Source organism: Coregonus clupeaformis, chromosome 10 (genome assembly GCF_020615455.1).
Source record: "Coregonus clupeaformis isolate EN_2021a chromosome 10, ASM2061545v1, whole genome shotgun sequence".
NCBI lineage: Eukaryota > Metazoa > Chordata > Actinopteri > Salmoniformes > Salmonidae > Coregonus > Coregonus clupeaformis.
This window is the reverse complement of record NC_059201.1, coordinates 27,935,794-27,955,501: the sequence shown is the minus strand read 5'-3', so window position 1 is coordinate 27,955,501 and position 19,708 is coordinate 27,935,794. Positions and strand designations below refer to the sequence as shown.

The 19,708-nt window shown below is 46.5% G+C and overlaps 1 protein-coding gene across 1 annotated transcript in view; it reads left to right on the top strand.

Moving 5' to 3' along the window:
* Positions 1-19,708, top strand: part of LOC121575847 (leucine-rich repeats and immunoglobulin-like domains protein 1) — a 46,665-nt gene that overhangs the window by 22,764 nt on the left and 4,193 nt on the right. The window contains exons 4-14 of the mRNA XM_045222941.1: positions 2,044-2,181; positions 2,323-2,466; positions 4,046-4,189; positions 4,508-4,651; positions 5,901-6,044; positions 13,704-13,784; positions 16,102-16,173; positions 16,619-16,690; positions 17,014-17,177; positions 17,506-17,844; positions 18,347-18,628. Of these exons, the coding sequence (XP_045078876.1) occupies positions 2,044-2,181; positions 2,323-2,466; positions 4,046-4,189; positions 4,508-4,651; positions 5,901-6,044; positions 13,704-13,784; positions 16,102-16,173; positions 16,619-16,690; positions 17,014-17,177; positions 17,506-17,844; positions 18,347-18,628 (1,724 nt within the window). The remainder of the gene's footprint in view (positions 1-2,043; positions 2,182-2,322; positions 2,467-4,045; positions 4,190-4,507; positions 4,652-5,900; positions 6,045-13,703; positions 13,785-16,101; positions 16,174-16,618; positions 16,691-17,013; positions 17,178-17,505; positions 17,845-18,346; positions 18,629-19,708) is intronic.

Genomic DNA, 19,708 nt, shown 5'->3' with positions numbered 1-19,708 from the left:
AGACTAGTCAGGATCGAGGGAAAGATGAACGGAGCAAAGTACAGAGAGATCCTTGATGAAAACCTGCTCCAGAGCACTCAGGACCTCAGACTGGGGCGAAGGTTCACCTTCCAACAGGACAACGACCCTAAGCACACAGCCAAGACAACGCAGAAGTGGCTTCGGGACAAGTCTCTGAATGTCCTTGAGTGGCCCAGCCAGAATCCGGACTTGATCCCGATCTAACATCTCTGGAGAGACCTGAAAATAGTTGTGCATCCTGACACAGCTTGAGAGGATCTGCAGAGAAAAATGAGAGAAACTCCCCAAATACAGGTGTGCCAAACTTGTAGCATCATACCCAGGAAGACTTGAGGCTGTAATCGCTGCCAAAGGTGCTTCAACAAAGTACTGAGTAAAGGTCTGTACAACCGCTGCGTCTTTGTGACGCGGTGTGGGTGAACGGATGATCTCCGCATGTGTAGTTCCCATGTAAAGCATGGAGGAGGAGGTGTTATGGTGTGGGGGTGCTTTGCTGGTGACACGGTCTGTGATTTATTTAGAATTCAAGGCACACTTAACCAGCATGGCTACCACAGCATTCTGCAGTGATATGCCATCCCATCTGGTTTAGGCTTAGTGGGACTATCTTTTGTTTTTCAAACAGGACAATGACCCAACACACCTCCAGGCTGTGTAAGGGCTATTTTACCAAGAAGGAGTGATGGAGTGCTGCATCAGATCGCCTGGCCTCCACAATCCCCGACCTCAACCCAATTGAGATGGTTTGGGATGAGTCAGACGGCAGACTTAAGGAAAAGCAGCCAACAAGTGCTAAGCATATGTGGGAACTCCTTCAAGACTGTTGGAAAAGCATTCCAGGTGAAGCTGGTTGAGAGAATGCCAAGAGTGTGCAAAGCTGTCATCAAGGCAAAGGGTGGCTATTTGAAGAATCTCAAATATAAAATATATTTTGATTTGTTTAACACTTTTTTGGTTACTACATGACTCCATATGTGTTATTTCATAGTTTTGATGTCTTCACTATCATTCTACAATGTACAAAATAGTACAAATAAAAGAAATCCCTTGAATGAGAATGTGTGTCCAAACTTTTGACTGGTAGTGTATGTAAATGTCATATTTCAGTTTTTTATTTAAAAACAATTAGCAAACATTTCTAAAAAACAATTTTTGCTTTGTCATTATGGGGTACTGTGTGTAGATTGAGGGGGGGGAAAACAATTTGATCCATTTTAGATAACGCTGTAATGTAACAAAATGTGTAAAAAGTATTGATAAAAGTCACTTTGTCCTAGAGAGATTTACATGGTTATAAAAACGTCACACCAGGGTAAGTCTATATGAAACGCAGCCCTATTTTAAAATCCCCTATGTGAAAAATGAATTGCGGAAAGACGATTGGAACCATTTCCCTGTTTGACCGCTAGGTTTTAGGGGTATTGTGACTCATACTCTGGTACTCTATTAACAAACCACAAACATCATAGTCACGAATAAGACCGTTTCTGAGGAAGCTTTACTTGGATCTATGTTTGTTGTAGTAAGACACTGTGGAGCTCAGGGTTTGGGATTGGTATCTGTTGATCACCTCTACTTGAGCCCAAGCATCAGTCTGTTGACCTCTATGGATCATCACACTCAAGTGGCTAAAACGTTGCTCAACTTTGCTTTATCTAAGTGCTCTTAGAGAACAATGGGCTCATCAATCCAGAATGTCCCATGCCTTGGCTGTTGGTGTCAGTCAGCAGGTGTCCTTGGGAGGGTTTGGAGAGGGTTTGTTTGTAGGCTCTTGAAGTACATGTTTGCTCCTGAAGCAGGGATACTTGGCTCTGTGTACTCTCTTTGTTCATGAGTGCGTTTGGAAAAGAAGAGCGTTTGTGTGTGCTTTACTGCTGCTTCTAAAACAAACGTCTAAATTTGGTTTGGAGAAGACTAGGAGGTGTGTTGTTCTCCTGTTGTTTCTCTCCTCAGGTTTTCCTTAATCTTTGCCCCTGAAGTTTTCTCCTAACAGAGTTGGTTGTTGTGGTGTTTTATTTTCAGACACCATAATAAGATCCGCACCATCGATGGAAGGCGGATGAGAGACCTAGTCTCCGTGGAAACACTGGACCTGAGCAGTAATGACATCACAGAAGTCAGAGGTCAAGGTTTTCCCGCAGGCCTCCAGATCAAAGACCTGTAAGATCAGCCCTTTTCCTCTTATGTCAAACATTCTTCCTACATTTCTCATCTAATTGTAAATGTTGTGCCAATGTTATCAATGTATGTCTTGTTACTGTCCATTGAGGAGCCATGACAGTGTGCTATGCTGTCTTCCAGGTACCTGAGCAACAACAAGATCCAGCTCCTGGAGGCCGGTGCTCTGGACCGGCTCTCTTCGTCCCTGCAGGTTCTCAGACTGAGTCGGAACCGCATCTCCCAGGTCCCTGTCAAAAGCTTCCAGCTCCCCAAGTTGACCCAACTGTGAGTACTGTTCCATACCACCTCCAGACACCTCTCAGCTCACTTAGGCTCATGTTTGTTTAGTCTCCCTACTCGCCTCCTATCCTATCCTCAACCATCATGAGAGAAACAACCAAACTGACCCTGAGCCAGTTGTTAAAGACACAGTGTACAGTACCCATAGTCCATGACCACACAGACGTTGGAGGGAAAAGAACATTGGAAAGTTGGACAAAACCTAAAGAGGCTGACTCCTTTGACACCGTCCCATTTGTTGAGGAGTGTGTGAACCTCTCCCCTCCAGGGTAGCAGCATTGGTAAACATCAGACCGATACCATGGCTGAGTTATGGCCTCTGTCCTCTCTGAGCCCTGCTCTCTGTCATTGTCTCCCCCCTCCCCTGCAGCATGGGGCTAGGGCAGACCCATCCTTACCTCAACACTCCCACTCTGGGGAGAAAAGACACATGTAACGATACTCTCCTCCATTGTAGACAGGGCTCCCTTCTCTCCCCAGCCCTCCCAGATTCCCCAGGTGGGTATTGTTCAACAGGTGGCCCCGGTGACACTGTATATGCGGATGCTTGTGGCAACATGGAGGACACACAAAGACGTTGTGTGGATGTTTATTGTTCAGCTATGCTCCTGGGCTGTGATGTTAAACCTCACAGACGCCAGGTGCACAGATCCACTGGTACAAAGCTATCTGAGAACTCTTTTGATACAGAAGGCAAAGGGTTTTTTATCTTGTGGGGTCATTTGTCTTTTTACCTTTGCTTGTCCCTGTGAGTTTACTCTTAAGAAGTAGGCTACACTGAGAGGTTAGCTGTATACAGTACGCTCTGGACAGAAGTAGCCTTCTCAGTTTCAGAAGTGAATGCAGATGCCCTTCAAAGCATATGGGGCTGCAATCCAGTGCTGTTGATGAGTTTGCTCCTTTAGTTAACCCTAGCATGATTAATGAAGGTTTGTGATCACGTGTTGTGTTGCCCAGGTCATAATTTGACCCTGGTCTGTAACCCAAACTTCACCTCAGCCATTAGGGGTACACATCCCTGGCTGCAGGTGGAATAGATACCACCGTGTAATGCCACGTATGTTTTTGTGGGGCCGAATGGTGCTGCTAAGATGTGTTACAGTATTACTTCACAGGTTTTTCCTGTAGGACCATACTTCTCTCTGTCTCTTCTCTCTCTCTCTCTCTCTCTCTCTCTCTCTCTCTCTCTCTCTCTCTCTCTCTCTCTCTCTCTGTCTCTGTCTCTCTCTGTCTCTCTCTGTCTCTCTCTGTCTCTCTCTGTCTCTGTCTCTGTCTCTGTCTCTGTCTCTGTCTCTCTCTCTCTCTGTCTCTGTCTCTGTCTCTCTCTCTGTCTCTCTCTGTCTCTGTCTCTGTCTCTCTCTGTCTCTCTCTCTCTCTCTCTCTGTCTCTGTCTCTGTCTCTCTCTCTGTCTCTCTCTGTCTCTGTCTCTGTCTCTCTCTGTCTCTGTCTCTCTCTGTCTCTCTCTCTGTCTCTCTCTGTCTCTGTCTCTCTCTCTCTCTCTCTCTCTGCTCATCATTGCATCTCTCTCTAACTCCTTGCTGGGTTGTGTTGTCATGTCCTCCAGTGAGCTGAACAGGAACCGTGTGAGGCAGGTGGAGGGGCTGACCTTCCAGGGCCTGGCCAGTCTGGAGGTCCTCAAGCTGCAGAGGAACAACATCAGCAAGCTCACCGACGGAGCCTTCTGGGGCCTGGCCAAGATGAAAGTGCTGTGAGTAACAGAAACATACTGCTCCCAATTCCCCAACTCCCTGCCTGGTCTTGAGGACTGACTCTAGATCAGTTGGATCACTTGACTGTCTGTCCTCAAGAACCGTTGTAGGATCACTTTCTCCTACTCCACTTGTATTACTTTCTGCTCTTAACAATTGTTTCACAAGCAACTCTATGCTCTATTATTGTCCATTAACATTGAGCAAAACTATGAACCAAGATTAGACAACATGTAATGTCCAATCTCCTGTGTCATACCAAACTACATTACCCATGATGCCTAGTCTGAACCTGTCTGTGACCTCCTCCCCTGCAGTCACCTGGACTACAACAGCCTGAGGGAGGTGAACAGTGGCTCCCTGTATGGCCTGTCCGCTCTGCTGCAGCTCTTCCTCAGCAACAACTCCATCTCCCACATCAACCCAGATGGCTGGAGATTCTGCCAGAGGCTACGAGAACTGTGAGTAGCACATCAGAAACCTCCCAACCCCTGTAAACCAAAGCACCAAAAACCTCATAACACTTGTAACTATAGCACCAATTCTTGCCTCATCCCCAACCCCTGAGAAACAAACTAAAATATGCATCCCCTAGCCTCCAGCTATGTACCCCAGTCTTACCCCAGCCTCCAACTTCCAACCCCCTGTCTCTTCTTGTTTATCCCCAACCACAACCCTAAGAACCTAACCCTGAATCTGTTCCCCGCTCCGCCCCTCCCCTCTTTGTACCTTCACGAAAGCTACATGACTCACTTAACGCTCAATACCACACGCTCCTCTCACTATGAGCCTGTTTATCCCATAATGAGTGGTAGGATTGATAGTACTTAAGCCCTCTCAAGAGTGTGTATTCACATCTCTGTCAGGTTGGTAGAGAGTGTGTAACCCTCTGTTGGTAGGGATACTGGGGTAATTGCAGAGGGATCTCCCTCTAATGAAGGAGAGAGACTCTGTTTACACCACTGTACTGCACTACTGCATAGCTCAGCTCTGCTCAGGTGTCGCTAACTGTACGGCTGCCTGTTAGGCTCCTGTGTCTGTGCACTGTGTCATTGTGTATGTGAGGGAGACAGATTGCTCTGTGTATCTGTGTTGCGACTCAGTGCGAGTCCGGGTTTATATGATTTTATTAGCTGGTCCATGGTGACTGTGATATAAGTGGGATAGTGTCTTGGTTAGCCCTCAGGTGTAGCAGAGAGGCTGTCCTTCTGACCTGCCTGTTATTACATTCCGGATGAGACGGCAGCCTGCCTGACGGGGCATCACAGAGACTGGCCAGTGGCCACACATGACCACCCTAGCCCCCTTCAGAGAGGCACAGCCCAGCCACTCGCATAACAGACCCTTTGATCATGCATACTGATAAACAATACATATTTATCACCACTGATGCACAGTGTACCTACTTAAACAAAACCATAACTCTAGGAAAGACATCCGAGAAGTGTCCATTTGTCCAACTGGAAATGTACACAATTTGTAAATGGTTTGTGTCCTGATTCCTTATCAAGCATGATAGGAAACTGCTGTGTATGATATTGAGTGGAAAAATACAGCATCCATCCAGAGGCATGAAGACATTGAATAAAGCCATATAAAATAGAGAATAATTAAGTTTCAGGTAGGTTAGGTTACCTTAGTGCTGTGCCATCTTGTCCTTCTGGTCCAAGCCTGACACCGTATGTATTTCTATCTCATTTCCTCCTGCAGGAATCTGTCCTATAACAACCTGAGTCGTCTGGACGAGGGCAGTCTGGCGGTGCTGGGGGACCTCCACACTCTCCGTCTGGGACACAACTCCATCAGCCACATCACTGAGGGGGCCTTCAGAGGCCTCAAGGCCGTGCGCCTCCTGTAAGTCCTCCTGAACACACCCCGAGCACACACAACTATGGTTCCATACTGTAGACTCATCCTAAGTGACTAATTGAAAGGCCCAATGCAGACGTTTTTATATTTCTGGGTAACAATTAAGTACCTTTGTACTGCCATTAAAATTGTCAAAAATTTGCTTTTTAGCAACAACAAAAAATATATCTCAAGCAAGACTTTAGCTAAGACTGTCTGGGAGTGGTCTGAGTGGGGAGGGGAAAACTGAAACATAGCTATTATTGGCAGAGAGGTTTGGAACTCTCTTTGTCTATTAACCAATTTACCATGGAAAGCCTAAACTCCCGCCCATGCAAACCTGCTGATTAGAAGTCCTTGTGTAGATTTGTATTTTCAACCAGCAACTATCAGGAAATAACACTGATCAAATGTTTTCACACTTTTACAGTTCTAGTTTCATCAGCTGTTGTACAATATGATATAAAACACAGGAAAAACAGAATTCAATACGGCTTTATTAAGCCCCTCTGGGGCCATTTAGAAAGTGGAGTTAGCTGTTTGCTTTTCAGACCATTGCTTTAAAACAGATCTAGTTTGTATTCATGCATATTCATGTGTATCTGTTTACGAGGTGTGCATGCGTCACTATTGTCATGGTTTCATTCTGTGAGAACTTTTATTTTGGTGGGTCTGTTCTCGTCTTCCCTCTCTGTTTGGTCATTGGTTCCCATCGATGTTGGATGCACATGTGTTCCCTGTCCTCTGCCTCCCTGGAGATTATTTGCCTTTTTAAACGGAGCAGTGAAAAGCAGTACGGGAGACTTCTCTCCCCCCACACCCTTATGAACACACCTTGAACAGTCAGAAATAGAGGAAGAGGGAGGCTGGGGGGTGGGTCCTTCTCCTAATGTCTTTTTGGCCCGGGATCTTCCCAGAGAGCCAGAGAAAAGAGTAAGACCTTTGCTTTGGAGACAAGGCCTTTCTCACAGGGAGGTGACAAGCCAAGGCGTATATAGGCCTTTCTCCGCTGGCACAGGGGGAGCGTTGGGCTGGGGGGGAGGGGGTTCAGCTGTGTGAGAGGCCCTCTGTTTGGCTCCCCTCTCTCACCCGCTCTTTCTTTCTTTCTTCCTTTCTTCCTTGGCCTTCTTTTCTTTCTTGCTTGTTTGCTTTGTTCCGCTCTCCCGTTTCCTCTCTTTTTGCTTTCTAATTTTCTTTTTACGTCCTATTCACTTTATGCTCACCCCTTTCTTCCTCGCTCTCCTTCCCTCTCTTTCCTCCCTTCTCTCTCTCTCTGAGGCAGGTCTAATCTAATCAGTGAAGCGCTGGGTAGGCGCAGGCCCAAGCTGTAAGGGAGCGGAGGCAGGTTTAATTGATCAGCACTGCTGGCCGTAGTGGCATGGGGCTAGAGGCTGCGGTGGGTGTGAAAGCCCAGAGAAGGCCAGACTTTCAGCCGGGGGTTCAGTCCTCAGGGGCCCGCGGCCCCTGGCCCCCGCCACTGCTTACATTAACAAGGCAACGGCCATTCACACTCAGCCAGCCATAAAGAATAGGAAATTGGCAGCTGAGTCCGGCCTTGGAGGCAAAGTAACCAAAAGGAACCAAAGGGGGTGAGGGAAGGATTGAGGGGGTGTGGGTGACCATCAGACTCACAGGGTTTTCAGAGTTTGAATGAATGTATTTTAACGGCACGGGGAACAAAGCGTGGGATAGAGCGGCGACTCGTGTCTTTGTTGTGCTGTTGTTTTTGTTTTAAATGATTATTCAAATGGTTCCTTTGCCCAGATGACTTAAGCAGTTACAGTGTTTTTTCTGGGCCAAATAAGTGTTCAATTTGGTGGGCCAAATAAGTGTTTTTTTGTGCCTCCTTTTTCTGGGGGTGGGGGGTTCAGGATGGAAAAAAGTTTTCAGTTTTAAATTCAATATTAAAGTATGTAAAAAAATTATAACGGACCTATATATTTTTTTTAAATAAGATTATAATTGAGATGCTTGAGTCAATCAGATAGCATAAGTCAAAGCAAAATGTGTAGAATTGCAGGAAATTTGCTTTAAAACTGCAAGATTTTATCTCCGCCACATGGCAAAATGTGTAGAATTTAAAAAAGCTAAACGTTTTCACTGCGGACAACAGGAGGTACTCTAGATCGACGACCACACCGTTGGCAATGCTCCCGCCACGCCCACCACCTAAGCTGCATTTTGATCAAGTAAAAACCCTGAGTTAGAAGTAGTGTGTCAGAATAGCTAATGAATTGTATTCAACCAGAGGTGGTTGCTGGCACCTTAATTGGGGAAGATGGGCTTGTGGTAATGGCTGGAGCGAAATCAGTGGAATGGTATCAAATACATCAACCACATGGTTTCCATGTTTGATGCCATTAGAATCAAATCAAATCAAATTGTATTTGTCACATGCGCTGAATACAACAGGTGTAGACCTTACAGTGAAATGCATACTTACAAGCCCTTAACCAACAATGCAGTTTTAAGAAAAATAAGTGTTAAGTAAAAAATAGATAACAACATAAAAATAACAAATAATTAAAGAGCAGCAGTAAAATAACATTAGCAAGGCTACAGTTGCAGTCGGAAGTTTACATATAACTTAGCCAAATACATTTAAACTCAGTTTTTCACAATTCCTGACATTTAATCCTAGTATAAATTCCCTGTCTTAGGTCAGTTAAGATCACCACTTTATTTTAAGAATGTGAAATGTCAGAATAATAGTAGAGAGAATGATTTATTTCAGCTTTTATTTCTTTCATCACATTCTCAGTGGGTCAGAAGTTTGCATACACTCAATTAGTATTTGGTAGCATTGCCTTTAAATTGTTTAACTTGGGTCAAACGTTTCGGGTAGCCTTCCACAAGCTTCCCACAATAAGTTGGGTGAATTTTGGCCCATTCCTCCTGACAGAGCTGGTGTAACTGAGTCAGGTTTGTAGGCCTCCTTGCTCGCACACGCTTTTTCAGTTCTGCCCACACATTTTCTAAAGAATTGAGGTCAGGGCTTTGTGATGGCCACTCCAATACCTTGACTTTGTTGTCCTTAAGCCATTTTGCCACAACTTTGGAAGTATGCTTGGGGTCATTGTCCATTTGGAAGACCCATTTGCGACCAAGCTTCAACTTCCTGACTGATGTCTTGAGATATTGCTTCAATATATCCACATAATTTTCCTTCCTCATGATGCCATCTATTTTGTGAAGTGCACCAGTCCCTCCTGCAGCAAAGCACCCCTTCAGCATGATGCTGCCACCCCCGTGCTTCACGGTTGGGATGGTGTTCTTCGGCTTGCAATTACCCCCTTTTTCCTCTAAACATAACGATGGTCATTATGGCCAAACAGTTCTATTTTTGTTTAATCAGACCAGAGGACATTTCTCCAAAAAGTACAATCTTTGTCCCCATGTGCTGTTGCAAACCGTAGTCTGGCTTTTTTATGGCGGTTTTGGAGCATTGGCTTCTTCCTTGCTGAGCGGCCTTTCAGGTTATGTCGATATAGGACTCGTTTTACTGTGGATATAGATACTTTGTACCTGATTCCTCCAGCATCTTCACAAGGTCCTTTGCAGTTGTTCTGGGATTGATTTGCACTTTTCGCACCAAGGTACGTTCATCTCTAGGAGACAGAACGCGTCTCCTTCCTGAGCGGTATGACGACTGCGTGGTCCCATGGTGTTTATTCTTGCGTACTATTGTTTGTACAGATGAACGTGGTTCCTTCAGGCGTTTGGAAATTGCTCCCAAGGATGAACCAGACTTTTGGTGGTCTACAATTTTCTTTCTGAGGTCTTGGCTGATTTCTTTAGATTTTCCCATGATGTCAAGCAAAGAGGCACTGAGTTTGAAGGTAGGCCTTGAAATACATCCACAGGTACACCTCCAATTGACTCAAATGATGTCAATTAGCCTATCAGAAGCTTCTAAAGCCATGACATCATTTTCTGGAATTTTCCAAGCTGTTTAAATGCACAGTCAACTTAGTGTATGTAAACATCTGACCCACTGGAATTGTGATACAGTGAATTATAAGTGAAATAATCTGTCTGTAAACAATTGTAGATGTCCTAACCGACTTGCCAAAACTATAGTTTGTTAACAAGAAATTTGTGGAGTGGTTGAAAAAACGAGTTTTAATGACTCCAACCTAAGTGTATGTAAACTTCAGACTTCAACTGTATATACAGGGGGTACCGGTACAGAGTCAATGTGCGGGGTAACAGGTTAGTCAAGGTAATTAAGGTAAAATGTACATGTAGGTAGAGTTATTAAAGTGACTATGCATAGATAATAAACAGAGAGTAGCAGCAGCGTAAAAGAGGGGGTGGGGGGGGAACAATGCAAATAGTCCGGGTAGCCATTTGATTAGCTGTTCAGGAGTCTTATGGCTTCGGGATAGAAGCCGTTTGGACCTACACTTGGCGCTCCGGTACCGCTTGCCGTGCTGTAGCAGAGAGAACAGTCTATGACTAGGGTGGCTGGAGTCTTTGACAATTTTTAGGGCCTTCCTCAGACACCGCCTGGTATAGAGGTCCTGGATGGCAGGGAGCTTGGCCCCAGTGATGTACTGGGCTGTACGCACTACCCTCTGTAGTGCCTTGCGGTCGGAGGCAGAGCAGTTGCCATAACAGACAGTGATGCAACCAGTCAGGATGCTCTTGATGGTGCAGCTGTATAACTTTTTGAGGATCTGAGGACCCATGCCAAATCTTTTCAGTCTCCTGAAGGGGAATAGGCTTTGTCGTGCCCTCTTCACGACTGTCTTGGTGTGTTTGGAGCATGATAGTTTGTTGGTGATGTGGACACCAAGGAACTTGAAGCTCTCAGCCTGCTCCACTACAGCCCTGTCGATGAGAATGTGGGCGTGCTTGGTCCTCTTTTTCCTGTAGTCCACAATCATCTCCTTTGTCTTGATCACGTTAAGGGAGAGGTTGTTATCCTGGGTGAACAGGGAGTACAGGAGGGGACTGAGCACGCACCCCTGAGGGGCCCCCATGTTGAGAATCAGCGTGGCATATGTGTTGTTACCTACCCTTACCACCTGGGGGCGGCCCGTCAGGAAGTCCAGGATCCAGTTGCAGAGGGAGGTGTTTAGTCCCAGGATCCTTAGCTTAGTGATGAGCTTTGAGGGCACTATGGTGTTGAACGCTGAGCTGTAGTCAATGAATAGCATTCTCACATAGGTGTTCCTTTTGTCCAGGTGGGAAAGGAAAGTGTGGAGTGCAATAGAGATTGTATCATCTGTGGATCTGTTGGGGCTGTATGCAAATTGGAGTGGGTCTAGGGTTTCTGGAATAATGGTGTTGATATGAGCCTTTACCAGCCTTTCAAAGCACTTCATGGCTACAGACGTGAGTGCTATGGGTCGGTAGTCATTTAGGCAGGTTACCTTAGTGTTCTTGGGCACAGGGACTATGGTGGTCTGCTTGAAACATGTTGGCATTACAGACTCAGTCAGGGGCAGGTTGAAAATGTCAGTGAAGACACTTGCCAGTTGGTCAGCGCATGCTTGGAGTACACGTCCTGGTAATCCATCTGGCCCTGCGGCCTTGTGAATGTTAACCTGTTTAAAGGTCTTACTCACATCGGCTACGGAGAGCGTGATCACACAGTCGTCCAGAACACCTGATGCTCTCGTGCATGCTTCAGTGTTGCTTGCCTCGAAGCGAGCATAGAAGTAATTTAGCTCGTCTGGTAGGCTTGTGTCACTGGGCAGCTCGCGGCCGTGCTTCCCTTTGTAGTCTGTAATAGTTTGCAAGCCCTGCCACATCAGACGAGCGTCGGAGCCGGTGTAGTACGATTTCAATCTTAGTCCTGTATTGACGCTTTGCCTGTTTGATGGTTCGTTGGAGGGCATAGCGGGATTTCTTATAAGCGTCGGGGTTAGTGTCCCAAGCCTTGAAAGCGGCAGCTCTACCCTTTAGCTCAGTGCGGATGTTGCCTGTAATCCATGGCTTCTGGTTGGGGTATGTACATATGGTCACTGTGGGGATGACGTCATCGATGCACTTATTGATGAAGCCAGTGACTGATGTGGTGTACTCCTCAATGCCATCGGAAGAATCCCAGAACATATTCCAGTCTGTGATAGAAAAACAGTCCTGTAGCTTAGCATCTGCATCATCTGACCACTTCTTTATTGACCGAGTCACTGGTGCTTCCTGCTTTAGTTTTTGCTTGTAAGCAGGAGTCAGGAGGATGGAGTTATGGTCAGATTTGCCAAATGGAGGGCGAGGGAGAGCTTTGTACGAGTCTCTGTGTGTGGAGTGAAGGTGGTCTAGAGTTTTTTTATTTTATTAAATGTTTTTCTCTGGTTGCACATTTAACATGCTGGTAGAAATTAGGTAAAACGGATTTAAGTTTCTCTGCATTAAAGTCCCTAGCCACTAGGAGCGCTGCCTCTGGATGAGCGTTTTCCTGTTTGCTTATGGCCTTATACAGCTCATTGAGTGCGGTCTTAGTGCCAGTATCGGTTTGTGGTGGTAAATAGTTTTCATCTATATATTTCATAGCTGTCTATCTTGGTAAATAGTATGGTCTACAGCTTATCATGAGATACTCTACCTCAGGCGAGCAAAACCTTGAGACTTCCTTAATATTAGATTTCGTGCAGCAGTTGTTGTTTACAGATATACACAGACCGCCACCCCTTGTCTTACCTGGAGGCAGCTGTTCTATCTTGCCGATGCAGTGTATATCCCGCCAGCTGTATGTTATCCATGTCATCATTCAGCCACGACTCGGTGAAACATAAGATATTACAGTTTTTAATGTCCCGTTGGTAGGATATCCGTGATCGTAGTTAGTCTAATTTGTTTTCCAATGATTCCCCACTCGCCGTCGGATCCTTACAAGGCACCCCTACCTACGTCCCCGGTATCGCCGTCTCTTTCTCATGCGAATGACAGGGATTTGGGCCTTGTCGGGTGTCTGAAGAAAATCCTTAGTGTCCGACTCGTTAAAGAAAAAATCTTCGTCCAGTACGAGGTGAGTAATCGCTGTCCTGATATCCAGAAGCTCTTTTCGGTCATAAGAGACGGTGGCAGAAACTTTATGTACAAAATAAGTTACAAATAACGCGAAAAAACTCACACAATAGCACAATTGGTTAGGAGCCCGTAAAACATCAGCCATCTCCTCCGGTGCCATGTTTCTAATCGCCGTTCCTGCCATTATTGTGAACCGTCCTCCCCTCAGCAGTCTCCACTGCATTCAAAATGCGTTTAGAAATTTCCCGGCAGACTCAAAGTGAAAGACGTTATTTTATTGACTCTCATTCTGGCTTGATATGGATAAGGTCTTTCTTCACTCATTAGGCTCTGAGTCTGTGCTGGGACTGACATACCTGCCACCACACTGCCGGACCTGAATCCAAAGGCATTGTGTGCCCGCCAATCCCTCCATGCTGTCATTAATTATACATGTGTGCCTGTGTTGGGTTGTGTACCTTACCCATTCCTCCTCACAAAGGAAAGAATGTGCTTGGCTGGCAGAGCAGATGAGCAGAGAGGCTTGCTCTTTAGACCAGGTGCAGGGGGGTTAGAGGGGTAACCAGTGACTTCCAGCCCCATCTCTGCCAAGGCTACACAGTGCTCCAACTCTGGCAGGCCTGTTCTGCTCTCCTCCTCCTCCCTCTCCTCCTCCTCTTATCCCTTCTTTTCTCTCTCTCTCCACAGGGAGCTGGACCATAACGACATCTCAGGCACAATAGAGGACACCAATGGGGCCTTCTCTGGACTGGACAGCCTCAACAAGCTGTGAGTATCCCCCCCCTTTCCTCCATCCCCCTCTCCCCAGAACCGGCCCCTTTAAGCTGGCTGCCCTGCCACTGGTTGGTGATTGTCTGCAGATCTGTGAACAGCTCCTTCAGTCCAGCGTGAAGGGTTTTCCACTGCAATCAAATAGTTTCCTCTGAGGCCTGTCGCCTGCCTATAGTCTATATCTAGTTCTCCCAGACCTGGCTTCAGACAGGACCAGCTCCATCTCTCCCTTCCCTCTGGGCCCCACACGTCATTTGGAAGTGTAACACTGAGAGATGACTAAGTGCTGCTCTGAGTTTTATTAGGGTTTTTCATGAAGCATGCAGGTTCATATTTTAACGGCAACTGGCTTTAAACTTGAAACAAGCCTGAATCTGGTTTTCATTTGGTTTACCAGACTCTCAACTGCAATTGTGTCCAAGTTCAGATTGTCTGTTGGTGGGAATTGAACTGCCTTGACGGTTAAACGATGTCAATGTGTTGTGATCTCTCGTATAACCATTAAACCATACCACAATGAACATACTGGGGCCTAAACAATCCTGGGATAAAAGATGGTGTCCAACCAAGGCTGTTCCCTGTGTGAGTGCTATCCTATTGAAAGGGCTTTTCTATTCACCTGCAGGAGATGAGCCTCAGCAGCTCTGTCTCTCTAGCCCTGCTCCTCTCTCTCTGCTCCACGGCCATGCCTTCCTGCCTGTTGTTAGGGACTGAAAGAGGGTGAAATTGGCCCAGCGCTGGCACAATCCTTCCATCCCGCCGGAAAACAACACTCCCCAACCCTGGGAAAAACAGAGAGAGAGGGGGAGGGACATTAAAGTGTCCTCCACACGCTTTGGGTCCCTCCAAATCGGATTGTGATGGGAGAATGGTCTGGGTGAACTTGTGCACTCACAAGTGGTCACAAAAAAACCAATTTCCCCATTGCTGTTTGAGGTGGAAAAATAAATTAATATATTGAGTGAAGAAATGTTAGTTAGATCATTATAGCATTGTATAAATTTTTTCCAAAATGTGATTACTCTATGAAGACAATGTGATTGGAATGAAAGGCAATGTAGACTGCTAGATGTGCAATGTGATGGTGGAAATAAGAATGATTTAGAAATATTTATTTAAATATGCTAAATACGTTGGATGGAAGTGCAGTAACTTCCAGAGAGTAATGGTTCTCTGTGATGAAGCCTGCTGTGCAGCCCGTCTCCCCCTGTAGAGTCTAGAAACATAGGGCTCTGGCTGATCTGGGGTCAGTAGTGAGTGACATCTCTGCCAGGAGCTGACAGGTCCTCTCCATGACCAGTCATCTGCCCCGGGCCCCCTAAACACAGAGGCTTTCTTACAGAACGCCTGTGATCAATACCTCTTATCAACATGCGTCTTAGTGTTAGCTTATCTCCCCCAAATGTAATGATAACCAAACAGACGCCCAATGGTTTTTGAAACATGGTTTGTATTTACATTTTACTGTGTAGATTTTCAGTGGATCGATATAGAAGGGGAGAGAGTAGAGTGGAGGAGGCGTGACAGGATTGAAATGTTCCGATGCAGGGGTCTTAACTCTAAACCAGCCGACTGTGTCCATCCGCTCCTCCTGGGAAGGAAGGCAGAGAGAGATGAGAGGAAGGATGAAGGGACGGACAGAAGGGGAGGAGAAGGAGGGAGGGTAGAGGGGTGTCTTTTGAAGAGCGGCTGGGATTAGACCCCCAGAGCTGCTTGTTCCTTACTTGAACCCGGCCTTGACAAGGCTACTTTTATTACTCTACAAGCTGTGTTGTCCCTCAGTGAGACAACCTGCTTTTCATGTGGCCCCCTGGCTCTCAGCCCCACCCTGTCATCGCTATTAAATTCTAATAAAGATAAAAGTGGTCTTTGAAGAGCAGGCCGGGAGAGGGCGGGCCCTGAGTCCCTCACCCTCCTAATCTCCACACAGTTCGTATTTCCAATACCTCAATCCTCTGGTCTTATCAGATTCAACCCCTCTAACTGTGCATTCTCCTCCTTCCCCTTCCTCCTCTCTCTCTATATGTTTTTTTGTCCATTCCCTCCTCGCTCACTCTTTCACGCTCTTTCTTTCTTTCTTTTTCACGCTCTTTCTCTCTCTCTCTCTCTCTCTCTCTCTCTCTCTCTCTCTCTCTCTCTCTCTCTCTCTCTCTCTCTCTCTCTCTCTCTCTCTCTCTCTCTCTCTCTCTCTCTCTCTCTCTCTCTCTCTCTCTCTCTCTCTCTCTCTCTCTCTCTCTCTCTCTCTCTCTCTCTCTCTCTCTCTCTCTCTCTCTCTCACACGTTTATCGGCGCCCTTCATGTGTGGAAATTGCAGAACTCTGTTTGGAAACAAGATCAAGTCGGTGGCCAAGAAAGCCTTCTTAGGCCTGGAGGCCCTGGAGCACCTGTGAGTATCCCACAATGCACTGCGCGCCCCCAAGACTGGCTGCCAAAAGTAGCTGCCTGAGAGGGCTGCTAGAAATTAAATAGTGTCTTTGTTAAAGGAGAAGACGGGCAGTTTGTGGGGCAAGCTGCTTCCCTCTCGTTAGAGGCAGCTTCAACTTTGGTCTTTTTTCCCTGGTGCAATGGAACAAAGTTATTGAGCATATGGTCAGTTTGGTACAAGAAATTGAATTTATATAAGTTCTTTCACAGACTATGACCGTTAAGAAAAAAAAGTGATTAAAAAGCTGGAGAGTATCATTGGTCTTACACGCCTGAATCTAAAGTAAGCCCTTGCTGGCCGTGACACCGCTGTGTGTGTGTGTGTATGTGCATGCGCATGCGTGTGCGTTCCCGTGTCCCCTTTATGTCAGTGCTGACGGGCGGCCCTCTGTTTAATGTCTCAACAGGAATCTGGGAGAGAACGCCATCCGCTCTATTCAGCCAGAGGCCTTCAGCAAGATGAGGAGCCTCAGGAACCTGTGAGTCTGCAATGATGAACACACACGCACGATACACACATATATATATATATAATATATATATATATATCTATACACACACACACGATACACACACACCTCACACTTAGTCTTTGGAAAATGTGATTTTCTTCACAATGATATGATATGGCTACACCATACTGCTGCAGTTCAGATCAAAGTAAGTCTTTAAAGGAGAATGACAAACTCTTCAGTCCTCTCCCCGCCCCGCCCCTCCTCTCCTCTCCCCGCCCCTCCTCTCCCCGCTCCTCCTCTCCTCTCCCCACCCTGCCTCTCTCCTCCTCTCCTCTCCCCTCTCCCAGGCTCATCCAGAGTGCCAGTTTCCTGTGTGACTGTCAGCTCCACTGGTTCCCTGAGTGGCTGTTGACCCGGAGGCTACAGACAGGCGTAGAGGCTACCTGTGCACATCCCGAAACCCTGAAGGGTACCAGCATCTTCCAGGCTCCGCCAGAAAGCTTTGTCTGTGGTGAGTAATGTGTGTGTGTGTGTGTGTTAGGGCAGTATGCTTGCTTTCTGTCAGACCGCACAGGCAGCAGCTAAGACCAGATGGTGTTTTAAATTCCAGCTCGGGGTTGTTTACAGTATATGTGTTTATTTGTTTATGTGTGTGTGAGATTTTGTTCAAATGTTTTGATTTAGGTTCAGTGATGTGCTAATCCTTCCTTGTTTGTTTGTGTGTATGCATAGTATACATATCTTCTGTCACTGAGAGAAAACATTTGGTTACAAAGAATAATGCTTATGGAAGTTTGTCGTCTCTCCGTCTCTCTCCTCTCACCGCCTCTCTCCTGTAGACGACCTGCCTAAGCCCCAGATTACGGTGCAGCCAGAGACCACAGTGACGGTTCTGGGTAGTGACATGCGCCTCACGTGCACGGCGGCCAGCAGCAGCAGCTCACCTATGACCTTCGCCTGGCGCAAAGACCAGGAGCTGCTCCGCCATGCAGAGGTGGAGAACTTCGCCCACATGCGCGCTCACCACGGGGGGGTGCATGAGGCCAGGGGGGTGATGGAATACACCACCATTTTGCACCTGCGTCATGTGACCTTTGCCCACGAGGGCCGATACCAGTGCATCATCACCAACCACTTTGGCTCCTCCTACTCTACCAAGGCCCGCCTCACTGTCAACGGTACGCCACCAGGCCCTGAAGGGTTAACTGTCTCCCAGTATGACTGGTTTATATAGATAGAAATTGGGAATGTTTGTGTGCATGCGTGCGGTGGGATCATTTTCTCACTGTAATATGCTGATTTAGTAGATATTTTGCCTAGTTAAACTCAATAAGTGAGTTATTCTAGTGGTAAGAGATTAGTGGTAATTCTTAGTTTGAACATAGTATCTCTCTTTGTCTCTCTGCATCTCCCTGTGTGTGAGTCTCTCTGGGTGGAATTTGGAACAAATTGATTTAGGCGTGTCGTGGAGCTGACAGTGGCCATCTATTACACGCCCTGTCAGTTTGGCCAACAGATGCTGAGTGATTGTCTGCCCTGGCTGCCCTGCCCACCCAAATCAAACCCTGTCCCTAATCCAGTGCAACAGTGAGGGGGGGTTGTAAAACAGAGACTCTTGTGTTAACCTCTGTACTTCTCTGTTGTGGCTAACCCAGTGTCTCATATCTTCCTTTCCCACAGTCTTGCCTACGTTTGTGAAAACCCCTCAAGACAACACCATCCGTACAGGCACCACTGCCAAGCTAGAGTGTGCTGCTGAGGGGCACCCCACCCCCCAGATTGCCTGGCAGAAGGACGGGGGCACGGACTTCCCGGCGGCGCGCGAGCGGCGGATGCACGTGATGCCGGACGATGACGTGTTCTTCATCATGGGCGTCAAGCCGGAGGACATGGGCGTGTACAGCTGCACCGCCAAAAACACAGCGGGCGCCGTGTCTGCCAACGCCACCCTCACCGTGCTGGGTAAGACTGAATGCTGGTCACTAGGGCTGGGAAATGCCAGGGACCTCACAATACGATATTATCACCATACTTAGGTGCTGATGCGATATGTATTGCGATTCTCACCATTCTATATGTATTGCAATTCGATACTGCGATTTTATTGCGATTGGATGTTCCAAACATATTGCTCTCTGCTGCAGAGAGACGAGAGTGCATGAGAACTAGTTTTGATCAGTCATGGAAATAAAAGTGTTGAAAACATGTTGGCTCACTATTTAAAAAGAAGATGGAGAACAAGCCGACTAATGCTACCTAGCAAGAAAAAAAACAATACTTTGAGTCAAAGTATCTATATAATATCGGCCAAATTAATATTGCGATATGTATCTGTATAGATTTTTTTCCCCCATCACTACTGGCCATGCCCCACACCTACTGACAACCTCTAGTAGAGGAGGCTGGTGGGAGGAGCTATAGCAGGACTCAAATGTATGACTCAAATGTAAATGTATAGGAGGATGGGCTCATTGTAATGGCTGGAATGGAATAAATGGAACAGTATCAAACATATGGATACCACATGTTCGACTCCGTTCCAAATATTCCATTCCAATCATTACAATGAGCCCATCCGCTTATACGTTTACATTTTAGTCATTTAGCAGACGCTCTTATCCAGAGCGACTTACAGTTGGTGCATTCACCTTAATATAATAATATAATAATAATATAATATGCCATTTAGCAGACGCTTTTATCCAAAGCGACTTACAGTCATGCGTGCATACATTTTTTGTGTATGGGTGGTCCCGGGGATCGAACCCACTACCTTGGCGTTACAGCCGTGCTCTACCAGCTGAGCTACAGAGGACCACAAGATGGCTAGGTGGGACAACCACATATCACAGTCATAGTAAGTACAAAGTCAAAGCTAGTAAGGGGGGAAAAAAGTCAAGTGCGAGTGTTGGTTCACAATTATTATTATTATTTCTAGAGCGCCTCCCACCAGCCTCCCCTGCCCTGTACATACCATCACATTCATCTGGCCAGTTAGCATTCCTCCATGCTTCCTACATAATGCTTCAGTGCAGGACACCA